At 46.7% G+C, this 22,578-nt stretch overlaps 1 protein-coding gene across 1 annotated transcript in view; it reads left to right on the forward strand.

The window, feature by feature from the left end:
* Positions 1 to 22,578, forward strand: part of LOC139312054 (granulocyte colony-stimulating factor receptor-like) — a 59,507-nt gene that overhangs the window by 14,112 nt on the left and 22,817 nt on the right. The window contains exons 4-7 of the mRNA XM_070936580.1: positions 9,769 to 9,892; positions 12,264 to 12,445; positions 16,586 to 16,737; positions 18,958 to 19,138. Coding sequence (XP_070792681.1) covers positions 9,769 to 9,892; positions 12,264 to 12,445; positions 16,586 to 16,737; positions 18,958 to 19,138 — 639 coding nt within the window. The remainder of the gene's footprint in view (positions 1 to 9,768; positions 9,893 to 12,263; positions 12,446 to 16,585; positions 16,738 to 18,957; positions 19,139 to 22,578) is intronic.

Here is a 22,578-nt window from a genome sequence, read left to right on the forward strand (position 1 = left end):
TCTTGCTTATCTTATCAGCTTCCTGCGAATTGCTTCTGGGCATTCTGCCAACCATAGTAAGCTTTCTGCTATTATTTTTTGAATTCTTTGGCGGCTGTTAATGCAATTAATTAACAGCCGTTGTTGTAAAAGACTGGTTTATTCAGTAAACTAAGGTTTGAACAGACTTTCTGTGTGCTGCGTTCTTTGGGGTCTGTAGCTGGGGAAGAACACTCATCCCCACTATTGTTGAGTCATCTGATTTATGGGGATCTCCTCCTCCGGTTCGGAGTAACAATAATGTGGAGTCTAGCGCTTCCACCCTTATGGTGGCACAGTTTGTGGATAGCTAGCTCCGACAGCTTTCAGAGTTAGTCTGTTTTCTTTCATACCTGATTCTTCGTATTTGACCTTGGATGTTGTACTTGGCTACTCTTTTGTTTGCTGGACATTCTGTGAACCTTTTTACCTCAGGAAGCCTCAGATTACAATTCTGAGGTCTCGTTGAAGCCATTCTGCCATTCCATCCTTTCATCGAACTGGTAAGTTTCTGTACGTTGGTGGAGCTTTCCGCTCCCGTGGGTGGCTCAAAATCACCGGCTTTGCCGGTGGAGCCCTGCGTTTTAAACAGCGGCTTCTCTTTGCGGAGTCTTGCACTCCCCACGGTCTTTGGGCAGCCATTTTGTCACTGCCAGCCGCATAACTGTTAGTGGAGTTTTTCGCGCTCCCTGCCTCTCACCGCTTGTCGGCCTTTCACCCAGGTGCGGCTTTTCTCCAGCAGCCTGCGCCTGACTTCAACAGGGAAGAGACCCAGGGCAGAAAACATCCTGCAGCCAAGAAGGCTCCACACCCATTTGCACCACTCAGGTGACTCTAAGGACTCAGACAAACCTCCAGGTGGCCTCCATGACTCTCTAAAAAGGATGCAAATGACCAGCTGTCTGCAAGGAGCATAAATCCTTCCGTTCCCGACCATCCAGTCAGAGCTGAAGAAGCTTCTTGGATGAGGAGCGAAACATCTTCAAAGAAAAACCAGAAAGTCCAGTTGCCTCTTGGAAATTAAAAAAAAAAAACACCTTTGGGATAAGGCTAGAAGGGACTTCAGAGATCTTAACAGAATAAAAGGATAACAGAATTGGAAAAGCACCCTAGAGGTCTTCTAATCCAACCCTCTGCTTAAGCAGAGGGATGAGTGATGGCTAACCTTTTTGCCGTCGCGTGCCAAAAGCGGGGGGAGCGTGGAGGGGTCGCATACGCATGTGCCCACACCCATAATTCAATGTGCCCCGTGCATGCGCTTGTGAACCCCGCGCTTTTGGCACGCGATGGCACGGTGGGCCTGGTAGGCCCGTTTTTCGCCCTCCCCAGGCTCCAGAGGCTTTCTTGGAGCCTGGGGAGGGTGAAAACAGCCTCCCCCCCCCTGTGAAGGCTCTCCGGAGGCTGGAAACGGCCCGTTTGCTGATTTCTGGTGGGCCTGGAAGGCCCGAAAATCAGCTGGCCGGCGTGCGCATGCGCACCGGAGCTGAGCTAGGGCAACGCTCGCGTGCCTACCGATATGGCTCCACGTGCCATCTGTGGCACGTGTGCCATAGGTTTGCCATCATGGCCCTATACTATTTCAGACAAATGGTTGTCCAATCTCTTCTTAAAAACTTCCAGTGTTGGAGCATTCACAACTTCTGGAGGCAAGTTGTTCCACTGGTTAATTGTTCTAACTGTCAAGAAATTTCTCCTTAGTTCTAAATTGCTTCTCTCCTTGATTCGTTTCCACCCATTGCTTCTTGTCCTGCCTTTGTGTGCTTTGGAGAATAGTTGGACTCCCTCTTCTTTGTGGCAGCCCCTGAGATACTGGAACACTGCTATCATGTCTCCCCTAGTCCTTCTTGCCATTTATTTATTTATTTATTTATTGGTTCAATTTATATGCCACCCTTTTCCGGAGACTCAGGGCGGCTTACAATTCGTTAAGCAATAGCCTTCATACTCTTGTATATACCTGCTTAGTAGGGCTTTCGCCGCCGCCCCCCCAAAAGCGGTGTTCTTTTTTATACAAAGTCAGCTTATTGCCCCCACAATCCGGGTCTTCATTTTACCTACCTTCGAAAGGATGGAAGGCTGAGTCAACCTTGAGCCTGGTGAGATTTGAACTTGCAATAATTGCAGGCAGCTGGTGTTACTTAACAGTGCTTTAGTCTGCTGCGCCACTAAGGCTCTTAAACTAGACATACCCAGTTCCTGCAACCGTTCTTCATATGTTTTAGCCTCCAGCCCCCGGATCGTCTTTGTTGCTCTTCCCTGCATACTTTCTAGAGTCGTCGCATCCTTTTTATATTATGTGACCAAAACCCAGATGCAATATTCCAAGTGTGGCCTTTCCAAAGCATTGTAAAGTGGAGTTAATTCTTCACCTGACCTTGATTCTATCTCTCTGTTAATGCAGTTTAGGACTGCTTTACCTCATTTTGGCAGCTTCTTCTATCTAATCCAACTTCCTGCTCAAGGAAGTTGGACACCTTATACCAGTGATGGCTAACCTTTTTGCCGTCGCGTGCCAAAAGCAGGGGGGGAGCGCGGGGGGTCGTGCGCGCGCATACCCACACCTATAATTCAATGCACCCCGCCTCCCCCCATGCATGATCCCCCCACACTCCCCCCGCTTTTGGCACGCGATGGCGCAGTGGGCCTGGTAGGCTTGTTTTTCGCCCTCCCCAGGCTCCAGGGGCTTTCTTGGAGCCTGGGGAGGGTGAAAACGGCCTTCCCAACCCTACCCCCGGAGGTTGGAAACGGCCTGTTTGCCGACTTCCAGTGGGCCGGAAGGCCTGAAAACCAGCAGGACGGTGTGCACATGTGCACTGCAGCTGGGCTAGGGCAACGCTGTATGCCCACCGATATGGCCCCGCGTGCCACAGGTGCATGTGGCACCTGCGTGCCATAGGTTCGCCATCACGGTGTCAGGTTTCGAGGTCGTCTCCTCAACGTCTATCCTAGAGGATATTATCTCCAGGGAAAATAAGTAGGGGAAAAGTCAAACGTCCCTTTCCAGACGCCTCCGCCTCTCCTCCTTATGTCAGCACTAGAGTAAATGCAGCTTGAAGTGCTGACACACGGCCTTATACCATCCCAGTCATTGAGCAACGGGGTTGGACTAGAAGACCTCCAAGATCCCTTCCAACTCTGTTATTCTGTCCAATGAACTGGGAACTGGAATTGAGGGTGGGGGGGGGCTTTAATCGACCTTAATCCTCCTCACACATACTGTACATCCTTTCTGGACCATGCAAGGTGCATCTCGTGGGCGAATTGTCTTCCTCTGCTTGGACAGTTTTGGATTTCCTGCCTTCCGCTTGCTGTTTCCCTCTGTTCCTCTCCGAGCCACGTTCTCTCCATATTCAATAGCTGCATTATTATTATTTTTTTCCTCTCCTTTTCTTTCTTTCTTTCTTTCTGTGCCGGCTTCGTGGAAGTGGAGGGAACATTGTGTCCAGGGCTGCAAATGGTTGAAAGAAAGCCAGACAAGCGCTCGGGAGTTTTTTTTTTCATCGGCACTAGCCCCCCCAGGACAGGGAAAGGGGATTCCGAGTGGCTTTGCAGGCGTAAGGGATTATGGGTGAGTGGTGAAAAATCCTGGTAGCTGCTGATCCTCCCTCCAGGGGTCTCGTGCAGTTAGCGCTGCAATTATGAATCCAATTTTAGTTCATCCCTCCATTATGAATTAATTAGATCATGGGGTGTGCAAATCCCAGCGTCTCTCTCACTCCCCCCCACCCAACCTTTCCACAGCCCCTTTAAACCCCAGGTGTTGTCTCTCGAGTCCGTCAAAAAAGCCACCTTTGAATTGTCATGTTTGGTGTGACACGCGGGGAGTCGGCACATCAACAGAATGCCCCTTTTGATCCCAAATCTGTGGTCTTTTTGAAGACGTTTCACTACCCAACTAGGTAACATCATCAGGGCAGGTCTGATAAAACGCTTGCAAGGAAAGAGCCAAGCTCAGAGAGCATCAGGGATCCCACAATTCAATCCTGAACTCCAAATATTCTTTTTTGTTGGGATCCCAAATCTGTTAAATTTAATGTGGGGGTTGTCCTGCGTCTGCCCAGTGTGTGTGTGTGTGTGTGTGTGTGTGTGTGGGAGAGAGAGAGAGAGAGAGAGAGAGGGAGGGAGAGAGAGAGAGAGAAATATGGAGAAAGAAAGAGAGTGACAGTAAGAGAGAGAGAGAGAAACATGGAGAAAGAAAGAGAGTGACAGTAAGAGAGAGAGAGAGAAACATGGAGAAAGAAAGAGTGACAGTAAGAGAGAGAGAGAAACATGGAGAAAGAGAGTGACAGTAAGAGAGAAAGAGAGAAAGATGGAGAAAGAAAGAGAGTGACAGTAAGAGAGAGAGAGAAACATGGAGAAAGAAAGAGAGTAACACTAGAAGAGAGAGAGAGGGAAACATGGAGAAAGAAAGAGAGTAACACTAGAAGAGAGAGAGAGGGAAACATGGAGAAAGAAAGAGAGTGACAGTAAGAGAGAGAGAGAGAGAAACATGGAGAAAGAAAGAGAGTGACAGTCAGAGAGAGAGAGAGAAACATGGAGAAAGAAAGAGAGTGACGGTAAGAGAGAAAGAAACATGGAGAAAGAAAGAGTGACAGTAAGAGAGAAAGAGAGAAACATGGAGAAAGAAAGAGAGTGACAGTGAGAGAGAGAGAGAAAGAGAGAAATATGGAGAAAGAAAGAGTGACAGTAAGAGAGAGAGAGAGAGAGAAACATGGAGAAAGAAAGAGTGACGGTAAGAGAGAAAGAGAGAAACATGGAGAAAGAAAGAGAGTGACAGTAAGAGAGAGAGAAACATGGAGAAAGAAAGAGAGTAACACTAGAAGAGAGAGAGAGGGAAACATGGAGAAAGAAAGAGAGTGACAGTAAGAGAGAGAGAGAGAGAGAAACATGGAGAAAGAAAGAGTGACAGTAAGGGAGAGAGAGAAACATGGAGAAAGAGAGTGACAGTAAGAGATAGAGAGAGGGGGAAAGAGAAAGAAAAAAGAGGGAAAGAGAAAGAATTAAAGAAATAAAAGAAAGCAAAGAGAGAAAGAAAGAGAGGAAGAAAGAAGAAGGAAGAAAAGGAGAAAAAAGAAAGAAAGAGAAGAGAGAAAGAGTGAGAGAAAGAAAAAGAAAGGGAGAAAGAAAAAGATGAAAAAAGAGAAAGAAAGGGAAGAGAGAGAGAAAGAGAAAGAAAAGAAAGAAAGAGAAAAGAGAAAGAGGGAATAAGAGACAAAAAGAGAAAGGAAGAAAAAAAGATGGGAAAGAAAGAAAGAAAGAAAGCATTCTCACTTCTAATTTTTTTATTAGTTTATAGTATAAAATACAAAAATACAAAAGCAAATAGTAGGACCCAGAGGGGAGGAGTGCAGAAGAAGAGAGGGAAGGAAAGAAAAAAAAAAGGCTTTGACTTCCGACTCCCTCTGTTGCAGTAGGATAAGGCATTAACATCAAACCTCAACGTTTTACTTTTCCATAATATTATAAACTAGCCATTTCTATAAACAACAAATCAATCTAATCAGTAAAATCAAAGTTTCATTTTTTTTCCCACCTCAGGCAGAAAGTCCAGAAGCGGTTTCCAAGTAGAAACAAAAGTACTTATATTCTTCCCTTTGATCAAAACGGTCAATTTAGCCATCTCTTCTCACTTCTAAAAAAGCATGCACACCACCACTGGCCATGTCCTGGGTGTGCTTGAATTGAGAGTTGACACAATGGTAGTCCTCGACTTACAACCATTTCTTTAGCGACCGTTCAAAGTTACAACGGCACTGAAAAAAGGGACTTACAACCGGTTCGCGCACCTACAACGGTTGCAGCGTCCATCGTGTGATCAAAATTCAGGCGTCTGGAAACCAGCACATACTTACGACGGTTGCGGTATCCTGATCACATGATCACCATTTACAACCTTCCCAGCCAGCTTCCGACAAGCCAAGTCAAGGGGGGGAAGCCAGATTCGCTTAACAACCGCATGAGCCACTTAACAAATGCAGGGATTCGCTTAATAACTATGGCGAAAAAGGTGATAAAATTAGACACGGCGCACTTAACGATCTTAGCCGTGGAAATTCCAATCCCAATTGCAGTTGTAAGTCGAGGACGGGCTGTATAGCAATGGATTCAGATTCTGGGTGGGGAATAAGGGGTTGGAATAAGTGATCTCCAGGTACCCTTTCAATCTTTCTGCACTAGAAGAAATTCCAACAGGTTAAATCAGGTTTCCATGGAGATCAATCTAACTCTGTGGTCGCTAAGAGTCAAGGCCAAGTTGATGGCACATAATCGATCAAACAAGATTGGTTTAAGAGCAGAACAGAAAGATTGGACTCTGAAAATATCTTTAAATAACCCACCATTGAGGATGCTCTAAAATAAATGATGAAATCCTGCATTGGGCAAGACTTGGACCAGAATAACAGAGTTGGAAGGGATCTTGGAGTTGAACCCCCTGCTCAAGCAGGAGATCCTATACCCATGATGGCGAACCTATGGCACGCGTGCCACAGGTGGCACACGGAGCCATATCGGTGGGCACGCGAGATCAGCTCCAGCGCACATGCGCGTGCCGGCCAGCTGATTTTCGGGCCTTCTGGGCCTGCTGGAAGTCAACAAACAGGCCGTTTCCGGCCTCCAGAGGGCCTCCGGGGGGTGGGGAAGGCCGTTTTTGCCCTCCCCAGGCTCCTAGAAAGGCTCTGGAGCCTAAAGAGGGCGAAAAATGGGCCTACCATTCCCACCGTGCCATCGCGTGCCAAAAGCAGGGGAAGTGCGGGAGGGTCGCGCACACATGCGTGGGGGCGGGGCACATAGAATTATGGGTGTGGGCACGCACGCACGTGACCCCCACACGCTCCCCACGCTTTTGGCACGCGATGGCAAAAAGGTTAGCCACCACTGTCCTATACCATTTCAGACAAATGGCTGTCCAGTCTCTTCTTAAAAGCCTCCAGTGATGGAGGGCCCATGATTTCCGAAAGGAAAGCTGTTCCATTGGTTAATTATCCTCACTGTCGGGAAATTTCTCCTTAGTTCTAGGTTGCTTTTCTCCTGGATTAGTAAGAGGAGGAAGGTAAGGAAGAGGAGGAAGATGAAGAAGGAAAATCGAAGGGGAGGAAGAAGAAGGAAAGGAAGAGGAAAAGGAGAAGGAGAAGAGGAAGAAAAGAAGGGAGAAGAGGGAGAAGAGAGAAGAAAAGAAGGAAGAGGAAAAAGAAGAGGAAGAGAAGAGGGAAAGGAGGGAGAAGAAAAGGAGGGAGAAGAATCAACTTTACAACTTTGCAATCCCAAACCATTGAAAAACTTTCAGGATTTTTTTAAAGATGTGGATGGATGTGACGTAAGCAGATCTGGATACCTTTATTTCATTACCCAAACTAGGTAATATCATCAATACTAGCACTGAGGATGTTACCTAGTTGGGTAATGAAACGTCCAACCTCAGAGAAACAAGCTCAGAGCAACAAAACAACCAAGCTCAGAGAAACACCAAGGACCTCACAGTCCTCCTCCTCCTCCTCCTCCTCCTCCTCCTCCTCCTCTTCCTCCCCCTCCTCCTCCTCCTCCTCCCTGCAAACCCCACTGTCACTCATGATGTTACCCAGTTTGGGTAATTGTTGGGGGATTGTCTTCCCTCCCTCTCTCTCTCTCTCTCTCTCTGCCCTCCCAAAATCGAGCCCAGATTTCTCATCGGACCCGTTTCCTCTCCGCGATCCTTTTTCGGACTCCACGGCTGGACTGATGAGAAGCAGATGACAGCCGGCGTTTATGTGGGCCGAACTTCTTCCCTCCTGGGTGTTTGCAAAGAATCCAACGCTCGATGGCCCTTCATCAAAAATCAATTGCTCTCAGCCTGCTTGCGAAGCAATTGAACCTTCTCTTGTAATCACTCCATGCGCCCAGGCTCGCTGATCTGGCATTCATGCTGTCCTGAAGTCATGCCAATCTTTTCCCCTGCGATGCGCCAAGCGCGCTCCTCGCAGCATGGAGTTGTTTGGAAACTTGTGGCAAGAGGTTTTGCATGAGCTGGAATCAGCGCCTCGAATGCTTTGCTAGGCGCTCTACTATTCTCGGAGACGGTTGTTTCTGCGGGGGGGCTCTAATTTTCCAATTTCACCCTTTGTTTCTGGCCCGAAACTCATCCGTCCACGTTCTGATTCTGCCCCCAGAGTGAATCACTGCTAATCTCTCCCATCTGTTCCGGTGCGGTTTCAAAGGGGTAGACGTGCCACAGGAAATCTCTTTTCTCCCCTCTGAAATTGATTATTAATCATTCTGGTAACTGGTCTGTGATGGTTGTTTTTAATGTGTACACTTTATAGTAATTATCAGATTAAGCTTAGGCAGAAGGTGATTAGGATTCGTAGTATGAACATATGTGTGTTTACTGTAATAAGCAGGAATCTGAAGTCAAAACACAGCGTAAACTGTGGGCCTCTTCAAGGGGAGGGGTGCCACAGTCCCCTTCCTCCCAAATTTATTTCAATGAGATAAACTTTTGGACTAACTTGGTGTTTTTCAACCTGGGCAACATTAAGAAGTCTGTGGACTTCGACTCCCAGAATTCTGGGAGTCAAACTCCAAAATTCTGACTGGAGAATTCTGGGATTCGAAGTCCACAAATGCTGGCTGGGAATTTCTGGGAGTCGAAGTCCACAAATGCCGGCTGGGGAATTCTGGGAGTTGAACTCCACAAATGCCGGCTGGGGAATTCTGGGAGTCAAACTCCAAAATTCTGACTGGAGAATTCTGGGAGTCGAAGTCCACAAATGCCGACTGGGGAATTCTGGGAGTCGAAGTCCACAAATGCCAGCTGGGGATTTCTGGGAGTCTAAATCCACAAATGCCGGCTGGAGAATTCTGGGAGTCGAAGTCCACAAATGCCGACTGGGGAATTCTGGGAGTTGAACTCCACAAATGCCGGCTGGGGAATTCTGGGAGTCAAACTCCAAAATTCTGACTGGAGAATTCTGGGAGTCGAAGTCCACAAATGCCGGTTGGGGAATTCTGGGATTCGAAGTCCACAAATGCCAGATGGGGAATTCTGGGAGTTGAACTCCACAAATGCCAGCTGGGGATTTCTGGGAGTCAAACTCCAAAATTCTGACTGGAGAATTCTGGGAGTCGAAGTCCACAAATGCCTGCTGGGGATTTCTGGGAGTTGAACTCCACAAATGCCAGCTGGGGATTTTTGGGAGTCGAAGTCCACAAATGCCGGCTGGGGATTTCTGGGAGTTAAACTCCACAAATGCCAGCTGGGGATTTCTGGGAGTCGAAGTCTACAAATGCCGGCTGGGGAATTCTGGGAGTCAAAGTCCACAAATGCCGGCTGGGGGATTCTGGAACTTGAAATCCACAAGTGCTGGCTGAGGATTTCTGGGGGTTGAAGTCCATCCATCTTCAAATTTACAAGCCTTAAAAGGCTGAGAGATGGATTATCTGAAGGCAGGGCTGTCCACAGGGAAGAGGTGAAGAAATTCAAGATGGCCTTTACAATCATACGAACCAAAATCCGCCCTTTGGACAAAGATTGTCGTTTTCTTGGCCTCTTTTTCAGAAGTGGTGTGCTGTCACCTTCTTCTTCTTAGAGTTATGAGAGAGGGACAGGCCCCAAACTATTCAGCTTTCTTCCTGCCTAAGGCAGGACTTGAACTCATGGTCTCCTGGTGACTTTGAGGCACAAAGACCCAGTGACATCTCTGCTTTGTTTATTCTAGCCTTAAACTCCCTTTCAGCTCATATAACTGGGTTTTCTGTCTCGGTTTCTTTTTTAAGGAGTGATGCCCAAGACTCTTGAGATTAAGTATTGTGTCAGCTTCTGGGGGAAAAACATCACGTGCTACTGGGATCTTCTGCCAGAGATGGATTCTCCAATCACCTACACCCTCCAGGTCACGGAGTAAGCTTTCCTCATGGGTCCCTTGCAGAAGGTATTGGTGTGCGTTCCTGGCGAAGTGCAGTTGTGTTGTGCAAAGAGGACAACCAAAGCTTTTTCCAACTCTGATACAGCCCAAGTTTGACACCCGTGTCTGAGCAGCGGGTTGGACTACAAGACCTCCAAAGTTCCTTCCAATTCTGTCATTCTATGTTTTATGCTCTATGTTCTAAATCAGCAGTCCCCAACCTCTGCCCAGCTGAGGAGTGGGGGAGAGGGGAACCGGACCACGGGAGTAGGGGTAGGCTGCTGAGGTTTGCAAGGGTTCGGGAGAACCTCTAGCTAAGATTCTGTGCAGTTCGGAGAAGCCCCAAATCCCACTCCTGGCTGGCCCACCCACTCCCCCCCGCCCCTCCCAAGAGTCCCCACGCCGCCCATTTTGGATGCAGGTAAGTGCAGAGTGCACGCGGAGGCTCGGGGAGGGTGAAAAATGGGTCTACTGGAAGTTTGGGAAGAGGGCCTCCAGAGGGCCTCCGGAGCCTGGGGAGAGCAAAAACACCCCCACCCCCTGCCGTGGTGCAGGAGGCCAATTAGGCCACGCCCACCATGGCCACACCCACACAGCAACCAGGCAGAAAACCCCTTGCTAAAATTTTTGAAGCCTACCCCTGCGCGGAAGTCTAGTGGGCACATGCATGTGTGTGCAGCTCAACTCACACAAGCAGTGATCTATTCCACCATTTCTTTGATACTAGTGTAACTCTTGTCCCACAGAGAGTTGGCCGTGGCGAGTTGGCCGTGATGAGTTGGCTTTGGTGAGTTGGTTGTGATGAGTTGGCCGTGGTGAGTTGGCCGTGGTGAGTTGGTCGTGATGAGTTGGTTGTGATGAGTTGGCCGGGGTGAGTTGGTTGTGATGAGTTGGCCGTGGTGAGTTGGCCGTGGTGAGTTGGTCGTGATGAGTTGGTTGTGATGAGTTGGCCGTGGTGAGTTGGCCGTGGTGAGTTGGTCGTGATGCGTTGGTTGTGATGAGTTGGCCGTGGTGAGTTGGCCGTAGTGAGTTGGCCGTGATGAGTTGGTTGTGATGAGTTGGCCGTGATGAGTTGGTTGTGATGAGTTGGCCGTGATGAGTTGGTTGTGATGATTTGGTCGTGCTGAGTTGGCTGTGCTGAGTTGGCCATGCTGAGTTTCTTGTGATGACTTGGTTGTGATGAGTTGGCCGTAGTGAGTTGGCCGTGATGAGTTGGTTGTGATGAGTTGGCCGTGATGAGTTGGTTGTGATGATTTGGTCGTGCTGAGTTGGCTGTGCTGAGTTGGCCATGCTGAGTTTCTTGTGATGACTTGGTTGTGATGAGTTGGTTGTAATGAGTTGGTTGTGATGAGTTGGTTGTGATGAGTTGGCCGTGGAGAGTTGGTTGTGATGAGTTGGTTGTGATGAGTTGGTTGTGATGAGTTGGCCGTGGAGAGTTGGCCTTGGTGAGTTGATTGTGATGAGTTGGTTGTGATGAGTTGGCTGTGATGAGTTGGTTGTAATGAGTTGGTTGTGATGAGTTGGCCGTGGAGAGTTGGCCATGGTGAGTTGGTTGTTATGAGTTGGCCGTGGAGAGTTGGTTGTGATGAGTTGGTTGTGATGAGTTGGTTGTAATGAGTTGGTTGTGATGAGTTGGTTGTGGTGAGTTGGCCGTGGAGAGTTGGCCTTGGTGAGTTGATTGTGATGAGATGGTTGTGATGAGTTGGTTGTGATGATTTGGTCGTGCTGAGTTGGCCGTGCTGAGTTGGCCATGCTGAGTTGGCCGTGGTGAGTTGGTTGTGATGACTTGGTTGTGATGAGTTGGTCGTGATGAGTTGGTTGTTCTGAGTTGGTTGTGATGAGTTGGTTGTGATGAGTTGGCCGTGGAGAGTTGGCCATGGTGAGTTGGTTGTGATGAGTTGCCCATGATGAATTGGTTGTGATGAGTTGGTTGTGATGAGTTGACCGTGATGAGTTGACCGTGATGAGTTGGCCTTGGTGAGTTGATTGTGATGAGTTGCCCATGGTGAATTGGTTATGATGAGTTGGCGGTGGCGAATTGGCTGTGGTGAGTTGGCCATGGCGAGTTGGCCATGGTGAGTTGGCCATGGTAAATTGGCGGTGGCAAATTGTCATAGACCGCTGGTCTTACCAAAACCCACAAGTTTTTGGCAAAAGACTTATAAATCATAAAATGTGACCAGGTGAATGCAGGATGGTGTAAATGCAGGCCAGTTGCCAAGCACCCGAATTGTGTTTTAAATGCATCAAAGGCTCTCTCCATCACTTACTGCCTCCAACACCTGCTTAGTGCCCCTTCTGATGTTCCTGGTGCCAAGTAACCAACAGGACTTTTAGATCCTATCACGGCTGGTTTCTTTTCTCCAGGGAAGCTGGACGCTGCCAAAGAGACTTTGGCCTCCTCAAGAATTGTGTGGCTGATCCAGGAGAACATTGGTGTGGTGTTCCGGTAGAGAACCTCTTTGCTTTCTACAAGATCAAATTAACTGCACAGAACCAGCAGCTGCGGGCTGACTCCTCGGAGAAGTGCCTCCGTGGAATGAGCATCGGTAAGCCAAGGGGACGGGAGAGAAATTGGACTCACCTGGTACAGGTAATCCTAATAGACCCATGACTGGTCCTGGCCCTTATGACTCCTCCTCCTCCTCCTCTAGCTTCTCCTTCTGCTTCTATAGTTTGTCCTTCTCTTTCTTCTCCTTCTCCTCTTCCTCCTTCAATAACCTCCTTCTGTTCTCCTCCTCCTCCTCCTCCTCCTCCTCCTCCTCCTCCTCCTCCTCCTCCTCCTCCTCCTCCTCCTCCTCCTCCTCCTCCTCTTCTTCTTCTTCTTCTTCTTCTTCTTCTTCTTCTTCTTCTTCTTCTTCTTCTTCTTCTTCTTCTTCTTCCTCCTCCTCCTCCTCCTCCTCCTCCTCCTCTAGCTTCTCCTTTTGCCTCCATAGCTTCTCCTTCTTCTTTTCCTTCTCCTTCTATGACTTCTCCTCCTCTTCTTCCTCCTTCTCCTTCTCCTCTTTCTCCTTCCTCCTCCTTCTATAACCTCCTTCTTCTTTTCTCCTTTTCCTTCTCTTTTTCCTCCTCCTCGTCTTCCTTCTCCTCCTTTCCCCCTCCTCCTCCTCCTCCTCTTCTTCCTCTTCTTCCTCTTTCTCCTTCCTCCTCCTTCTATAACTTCCTTCTTCTTTTCTCCTTCTCCTTCTCTTTTTCCTCCTCCTCGTCTTCCTTCTCCTCCTTTCCCCCTCCTCCTCCTCCTCCTCTTCTTCCTCTTTCTCCTTCCTCCTCCTTCTATAACCTCCTTCTTCTTTTCTCCTTCTCCTTCTCTTTTTCCTCCTTCTTGTCTTCCTCCTCCTCCTTTCCCCCTCCTCCTCCTCCTCCTCCTCTTCTTCTCTCTTTTTCCTTCTCCTTCTCCTTCTCTTCTTCTTCTTCTTCTTCTTCTTCTTCTTCTTCTTCTTCTTCTTCTTCTCCTTCTCCTTCTCCTTCTCCTTCTCCTCCTTCTTCTTCCTTTTCCTTCTCCTCCTGCTTCTTCTCCTTCTTCTCCTTCTCTTTCTATTGCTCCTCTTCTGGCTCCTTCTCCACCTCTAGCTCCTAGTCCTTTTCTCCTCCTCCTTCTCAGTGCTTTGAACCTGGCACTTTAATGCTCCCTCTGCCCGCTTATCAAATCAAGAACCTCCCAAGTGTGCCAGGCCAAAATATAAATCAAATGAATGACAATTCTTCAGTTTCAGCTGCTGTACCCAGCAGGACAAACTGAGTTATAGTTTGAAATATAAGGAGTCCTCATCTTACAACCACAATTGAGCCAAAATTTCTGCTGATGAGCAAAGACAGGTGTTCAGTGAGTTTTGCCCCATTTTATGACCTTTCATGCCAAACTTGTTAAGTGAATCACTACGGTGGTTAGTAACCCAGTTGTTAAGTGAATCTGGCTTCCCTGTTGACTTTGTCAGAAGGTCACAAAAGTTGATGAGCTCCGTGGACCAGTGGTGGGTTTAAAAAATGTTTACTACTGGTTCTGTGGGCGTGGCATGGCTTGGTGGGCGTGGCTTGGTGGGCATGGCAGGGGAAGGATACTGTAAAATCTCCATTCCGTCCCCACTCCAGGGGGAGGTTACTGCAAAATCCCCATTCCGTCCCCACTCCAGGGAAAGGATACTGTAAAATCCCCATTCCGTCCCCACTCCAGGGGAAGGTTACTGCAAAATCCCCATTTCCTCCTGATCAGCTGGGACTCGGGAGGCAGAGAATAAATGGGGGCGGGGCCAGTCAGAATTTTTACTACCAGTTCTCCGAACTACTCAAAATTTCCGCTACAGGTTCTCCAGAACTGGTCAGAACCAGCTGAAACCCACCTCTGCCGGGGACACTGCAACCGTTGTAAATACAAGTCAGTTGCCCAGCATCTGAATTTTGATCCCGAGACCAGGGGGATACTGCAATGGTCGTTAAGTGTGAAAAATGGTCACTTTTGTCAGTTGAGGACTACCGTGTTTCCCCGAAAATACGACCTACTCAGAAAGTAAGCCCTAGCTTGATTTTTTTACACGTGCACCCAATATAAGCTCTACCCCCAAAATAAACCCTAGTTAAGATCCCACCCCAACTCCAGGGTGCACGGGTTAAAAATTAAGCTCGGGTGGGGATAGTGGGGGTGGAGCTGCCCTGCTACTTACCTTTGGATAGTTGCAGCCAGGCCTCGCGCACCTCGGCCCATTTCTTCTGTTGCAGCTGGCAAGGCTTTCTGGAAGGCCTCTGTAGCCGATAACAGAGCTCTAGATCGATCTGGAGATCTGTTATCGGCTGGCCTAGATGGCCGAAGAAGTTCCTGAAGGCCTCTGATAGCGAAAAAGAGGCTGGGGACGATGCATGCAAGCGAGGTGAGTCAGTGGATAACATCCCCCCCTCCGAAAATAAGACCTGGTGCCTTTTTTTGGTGGCAAAATAAATATAAGAGAGTGTCACTGCATTTTTGTATTTACCAGATGATATTTTTGGATTTTCAGACTTTCCGTAGCTTGCCAAGTTTCTTATCAGTAAGCTAACTGCGCATGTCCACATTCCTTCACCTTTCTTCTAAAACTTCCTTTGTTCTCCTGCCAGGAGAGGTCCGGCAGGAACATTGCCAATATGTAACTAATTAGGCTAGTGAGATGTTTTATTTTCTTTATAACAAATAAATGAGTTTTTTCTTTAAAAATATATCTTCAGGTTTATTTTCTTGCAAAAGTATGCACAAGGAAAATGCCACGATTCACCTCTAATTCAGGCAGTTACCCCAGGATGGTAACGGGGCTGATTGCTGCTCTGACAGAGAGGGTCTTACTTTGGGGGAAACACAGTACCTGTAACCACGGGGTTCCTAGGAAGATGGGTGAAATCACTATAACCGCATTGAACTGTTGCAGAACGGTTGCAGGAACTGGGTATGTCTAGTTTAATGAAAAGAAGGACTAGGGGAGACATGATAGCAGTCTTCCAATATCTCAGGGGCTGCCCCAAAGAAGAGGGAGTCAAGCTATTCTCCAAAGCACCAGAGGGCAGGACAAGAAGCAACAGGTGGAAACTAATCAAGGAGAGAAGCAACTGAGAAGTAAGGAGAAATTTCCTGACAGTTAGAACAATTAACCAGTGGAACAACTTGCCTCCAGAAGTTGTGAATGCTCCAACACTGGAAGTTTTTAAGAAGAGATTAGATAACCATTTGTGTGAAGTGGTGTAGGCTTTCCTGCCTAAGCAAGCAGGAGGTTAGACTAGAAGACCTCCAAGGTCCCTTCCAACTTTGTTAAATTATTATTCCCTCCCAACTCGCCCTTAATCCCTACGTTTCTTGCTTGCTGACTCAACAGCCTCTCCATTGAAGAAATCCATACGTGAGCATGACCTTGGAAGACAGAGGGCGAGATGCTGCTGTAGTGGAATGCAGTCTGGATTCCCAGAAGGGAGGGGCTGCATTCCAGAGGAAGAAGAGGCAGTGAATATAAAATAAAGAAAAAGAGGTGGAAAGGACCTTGGAGGTCTTCTAGTCAGACACACACACACACACTTGTTCGAGCAGGAGACCCTATACCAGTGGTCCCCAACTTTTCCAGCTTGGCGGCCCTTCCAACTCTGTCATTCTATTCTATTCTATTCTATTCTATTCTATTCTATTCTATTCTATTCTATTCTATTCTATTCTATTCTATTCTATTCCATTCCATTCCATTCCATTCCATTCCATTCCCTATATTCTATTCTATTCTATTCTATTCTATTCTATTCTATTCTATTCTATTCTATTCTATTCTATTCTACTCTACTCTACTCTACTCTACTCTACTCTACTCTACTCTACTCTACTCTACTCTATTCCATTCCATTCCATTCCATTCCATTCCATTCCATTCCATTCCTTCTATTCTATTCTATTCTATTCTATTCTATTCCATTCCATTCCATTCCATTCCATTCCATTCATTCTATTCTATTCTATTCTATTCTATTCTATTCTATTCTATTCTATTCTATTCTATTCTATTCTATTCTATTCTATTCTATTCCATTCCATTCCATTCCATTCCATTCCATTCCTTCCATTCCCTATATTCTATTCTATTCTATTCTATTCTATTCTATTCTATTCTATTCTATTCCATGTTATGAGGTATAAAAGACCTCAGTGCTGCCCTATAACCTGTGTGCCTTCTTCCCATTGCTCACCCTAGTGAAACTGAGTCCACCAGTATTGAATGTGGTTGCACCCCAAAGCCGCTGCCTCCAGCTGCAATGGAACCTGCCTGGGGACGAGCTGATATCGGCAACGGAGGCCCAGTACGAGATCCAGCATTGTGACCTGGTAGAGTCGTCTTGCCTGCAGGTAGGTGCCAAGCTTTTCCAGTCCCAAATGGGTTGCAGGGGCTCGACTTAACAACCACAATTGAGCCCCGAATTTCCCTAACTGAGACAGTCATTAAGTGAGTTTTGCCCCATTTTATAATTTTTCTTGCCACAGTTGTTAAGCGAATCACTGCAGTTGTTAAGTTGGGAACACGGTTGTTAAGTGAATCTGGCTTCCCCATAGACCTTGCCTGTCAGAAGGTCGCAAAAGGGGAACGCCTGACCCCGGGATGCATAAATACAGGTAGTCCTCAACTTACAACAGTTCATTTAGTGACCATTCAAAGTTACAAGGGCACCGAAAAAAGTGAGCTATGACCGTTTTTCACACTTACGACCGTTGCAGCATCCCCGCAGTCACGTGCTCAAAATTCAGGTGCTTGGCCACTGACTCATATTTACGACGGTTGCCGTGCCCTGCGGTCATGTGATCCCTGTTTGCGACCGTCTGACAAACAAAGTCAATGGGAAACCCAGATTCCCTTAACAACCATGTTGCTAACTTAATTCACTTAACCACTTAGGTTGGCAAGGAAAGTCGTAAAATGGGGCGAACTCACAAAACTTTTTTTAATCAAGTTTTATTAATTTTTTTTCTTTCACACACACATATTTTATGAATAGAGTATTGACCGTATCATATCTGATACAATTTATCAAATCCAATTTCATTTTACGTAGTTACTATTTTTGCCAAAATATTCTTTTTCCATACCTTTTGATCCTATCTTAATACTTCTATACTTATTATATAAACAGCATCACCATCTGCCCTCAAATCCTAGCTTCTTAACATTATTTCAGTTAGTTATCTTACCTTATCATATATAATCCCTTTTAACTTTCATATTAATTCGTTTGGCATCCTAATAAATGTGCACATTCTCGGGATTGCCTTTCTACCATTTTTTTTTATTTATTTAATTATTTTTAATTTGATTTATATGCCGCCCTTCTCCGAAGACTCAGGGCGGCTTACAATGTGCTCAGCAATAGCCTTCATCCTTTTTTGTATATATATTTATACAAAGTCAGCTTATTGCCCCCACAAACTGGGTCCTCATTTCACCTACCTTAGAAAGGATGGAAGGCTGAGTCAACCTTGAGCCTTGGCGAGATTCGAACCCTGCAGTAATTGCAGGCAGCTGGTCTTAATAACCAGCTTAATAACAGGGTACCTTAAACCCCTGTACTACCAAGGCTCTTCTCCCTTGTTTTGCAACAATTCTTCTTGTCCTCTCCTCTCTTTCTCCCTTCTTCTATCTTTTTCTACTTTCCTCTTTCCTCCTCTCCTACTCCTCCTCTACTTCCCCTTCCTTCCCCTCCTCCTCCATTCCTTCCTCCCTTTCTAACCTTCTCTTCTGCACTTAAGAAGTGTTTTTTATTTTTTATTTTTTTTTAATTTGATTTATATGCCGCCCTTCTCCGGAGACTCAGGGCGGCTTACAATGCGTTAAGCAATAACCTTCATCCTTTTGTATATTTTATACAAAGTCAGCTTATTGCCCCCACAAACTGGGTCCTCATTTAACCTATCTTAGAAAGGATGGAAGGCTGAGTCAACCTTGAGCCTGGTAAGATTCGAACCTGCAGTAATTGCAGGCAGCTGTATTAATAACAGGGTGATTTAAACCACTGTACTACCAAGGCTCACGTAACACGTAACAACGTAAATTTTGGACTCAATGGCAGTCGTAACTCGAGGACTACCTATCCATGCCAGTTGGCCAAGCCTCTAAATTTTGATCACGGGACCATGGGGATACCACAACGGTCGTAAGTGTGAAAAAAGGATCATCAGTCCCTTTGTTCAGTGTCATTGTAACTTTGAATGGTCCCTAAATGAACGGTTGCAAGTCAAGGACTACCTGTATTTAGATCAGTTTCCACTGGCAGGTCTAACTTTTTTTTTTTTTAATTTTGATTTTATATGCCGCCCTTCTTCGGAGACTCAGGGCGGCTTACAGTGCGTTAAGCAATAGCCTTCATACTTTTGTATATTTTATACAAAGTCCTCAATTTACCTACCTTAGAAAGGATGGAAGGCTGAGTCAACCTTGAGCCTGGCGAGATTCGATCTTACTTTAATTGCAGACAGCTGGTGTTAAATTACAGAGCTCTGTCTGTTGAGCTATCCAGGCTCCTTAAATCTCTCATGAATATGAGATCAAACACTTAACCCGGCTGCACACACTCACAGGTGAATTTTACAGCACTGGAGAATGCACCACTTTCCGCAAACATCTGTGGCCTGTTCCCCTTCACCAACTACTCTATGCAAGTACGGGCAAAATATCTGCAGAGTTCTGCTTTCCAAAGTGATGGTGATCCCTTTTGGAGCGACTGGAGTTTGGAGACATTTGCAAGGACCCTTCCGGCAGGTAGGGGAATTCAGCTGTTTTTAGCTGATGTGATTGTGCTACGCATTTCTGTCTTGCAAGAGGCTGGGATTTCATGCCGCGGAACCTTATTCATTAGTTCTGCAACTCATCAAGAACTTCAAAGTATGGCCAGAATGGACAACATCAAAAATTTAGACTTGGCGGGTTTTTTCTTTTTTTTTTTTTAAAGAGGGGCTAGCTGTATTTTAAGTGATTTACAAAACAGGTTTAAGCTCTGAAATTCATCTGGATTCAGCCCTTAATTTGGGCTGATTTTCCTCTCCAGGATAATTAAATGCCAAAACATTTCCAAAGTTTAAAGACATCAGAATAACAGAATAACAGAGTTGGAAGGGACCTTGGAGGTCTTCTAGTCCAACCCCCTTGCTCAAGCAGGAGACACTATACCACGGGTCAGCAACCTGTGGCTCTGGAGCCGCATGTGGCTCTTTCAGCCCTCTGCTGCGGCTCCCTGTCACTCAAAATATGCGTCACAACTGCCAATGTGCGACACCCATCGGCACACAATTTACTGAGCTTTTCAGTCCCCGATAGGCCAACCATGGATAAACCCAAGAAAAGAAAAGTTTCAGAAGAAAAGAGAACGTTTAATTTAACTACATATGCTAGTTTTGTGGCCGCTCAAGAAATAGTCAGGCACGGGAAGGGTTTTTTGTGGCTCCCGGTGTTTTCTTTTCTCTGGGAAACGGGTCCAAATGGCTCTTTGAGTGTTTAAGGTTGCAGACCCCCAACCCTATCCTGATGGAGTGATGGAGTACCCATAACGTGTGGCAGCAACCTGTTCCACTGATTAATTGTTCTCTGAAATCCTCCCCGCTTGAAATGCTGAATGAATTTTTCTCCCCCTGTTTCAACGATTTCATTGACAGCTTCAAGAAGCTCTTAGCTTTTCCTAGAATGTGGCCCACCGCGGTGGCCGCAGCCATCAAGAATGACCTAATCTGGATGCACAGTCATGTTCATCATGAAATCAGCACCTTGGAGAGCTCCGCTGGAGCATTTGCTTTCATTAGGCAGGACCACGAGATGTTGTCTCAGCAAGGAACTTCAAATAGTCCTCGCCTTACGACCACAATTGGACCAGGTTTTCCATTTGCTAAGCAAGGCCGTTTTTAAGGCAGTCAACCCTCATTTTATGGCTTTTTCGGCTAGTGTGGTTAGGCAAATCCCTTCAGTTGTTAAATGAACAATGCTGTCGTTAAAGGAATCCAGCTCACCCCATTGAGTCTGCTTGCCAGAAGCTGGCTGAGAAGGACAGAATAACAGACTAACCGATTGGAAGGAACCTTAGAGGTCTACTAGTCCAACCCCCTGCTCAGACAGGAGAGCCTGTACCAGGGGTGTCAAACTTGATTTCATTGAGGGCCTTATCAGGGTTGTGTTTGACCTTGGGGGCCGGGAGGGGGCATGGCCTGGGGGGGCATGGCCGGGGTGGTGTGGCCAGCTCAACATCACTCATGTCGGGGGCAGCTGTGGTGGCCCAGGCAGGATTGGGGGGGGGATCCTCCTGCAGCCATCTGCCAGCGAAAACGGAATCTGGGAGGTCCGTGCATGGACTCCTGAGCTCCATTTTCACTGGCAGAGGCATCATGTGCCAGTCCTTTCTTATTTCCAGGATAGCCCCACAGGCCAGATCTAAGAACCCCGCTGGCTATATCTGGCCCGTGGGCCCTGCCCTATACCATTTCAAACAAATGGTTATCCAATCTTTTCTTAAAAGCCTCCAGTGTTGGAGCATCCACAACTTCTTGTGGCCAGCTGTTCCACTGGTTAATTATTCTTACTGTGATCAGGGATCACGTGACCTGGAACACAGCAACTATCATAAATATATGCCGTTGCCAAGTGTCTTGATTACAGGGATTGTAGGGATGCCACAAGGGGTCGTAAATGCAAGCACCGGTTGTAAGCCACTTTTTCCCGTGCCTTTGTAACTTTGAAGAGTCACTAAATGAATGGTCATAAGTCAAGGACTACCTGTAAGACTTTATGAAGACAAAGAAGATATATTCTGTCCTAGGGACCCTAGAGAAAGCTGGCTATTTTTTTTGCAAGTCACCATGCTTGATTGTGTTAGAATATGTGCATACAATTGTCCTCTCTTAAAGCCGCCTGTAGGAGAAGGAGTGGCAGAATCAGGGGCGGAGTCAAATGAGGAATCAGCCTAGAATCCTTACGTACCTTATTTTTTGGAGTATAAAACACTTCGCACTATAAGACACACCTACCTTTTTGGGGGAAGAAAGCAAGAAAAAAAATCTGCCTCTGCCTCTGCCTTCCAGCAATTTTCCTCCTTGCAGCAAACAGCAAACAGCCTGCTTTAGTTTCATTTTCATTTTCAGCACAGCCTGATTAGCACAAGAAAAAAAAAATCTGCCTCCCAGCAATTTTCCTCCTTGCAGCAAACAGCGGAGTCCTGCGCGGCAATCCCTGCAGCCTGAAACAGCTGAGGGTCGGGAGGCTGATCCAACCGACAATCAGCTGCTTGTGTTAATCAGACTGTGCAAAAGCTGAAACGGGCTGTTTGCTGCAAGGAGGTAAATTTCTGGGAGGCAGAGGCTAAAAGGGGAGGGGGGCAGCGGATGGGCGGGGCTACATTTGGTGTATAAGACACACCCAAATTTTCACCCTCTTTTAGGGGTGGAAAAGTGCATCTTATACTCTGAAAAACAGTAGCCACAAATGAATTAAGTCCAATGGTGAATTCCATTGTTTCTATCCAGCACCAAAATAGTGCTGTTAGTTATGTAGATTCCTGCGTATTGGCACAGGAATCAGTTTAACTAAAACCTCTTGGTCTTTGTGTCTGAAACACAAAGGGAATATAGTCCAGGTTTTTCTCCACCCCCTACAAAAAATGCCAACTTGCATTCATGGTGGAGATGTTCACAGGCACAAGTTCTAGAGATGTTTCTCGCTCCACGACCTTGCAATTGATTTGCTTCTTTCTCCTTCCCCTTCCCCTTCCCCTTCTCCTTCTCCTTCTCCATCTCCTTCTCCTTCTCCTTCCCCTTCCCCTTCTCCTCCTACTTCTCCTTCTCCTTCTCCTATTTCTCCTTTTCCTTCTCCTTCTCCTTCTCCTTCTCCTTCTCCTTCTCCTTCTCCTTCCCCTTCCCCTTCCCCTTCTCCTCCTACTTCTCCTTCTCCTTCTCCTATTTCTCCTTCTCCTTTTCCTTCTCCTTCTCCTCCTCCTTCTACTTCTCCTATTTCTCCTCTTTCTTCTCCTTCTCCTTCTCCTTCTCCTTCTCCTTCTCCTATTTCTCCTTCTCCTTCCTCTTCCCCTTCTCCTCCTACTTCTCCTTCTACTTCTCCTTCTACTTCTACTTCTACTTCTCCTATTTCTCCTTCTCCTTTTCCTTTTCCTTCTCCTCCTCCTTCTCCTTCTACTTCTCCTATTTCTCCTCCTTCTTCTCCTTCTC

The sequence above is a fragment of the Pituophis catenifer genome, unplaced genomic scaffold (genome assembly GCF_029215685.1).
Source record: "Pituophis catenifer annectens isolate HBS135680 unplaced genomic scaffold, rPitCat1.0.hap2 SCAF_1, whole genome shotgun sequence".
Taxonomy (NCBI): Eukaryota; Metazoa; Chordata; class Lepidosauria; order Squamata; family Colubridae; genus Pituophis; species Pituophis catenifer.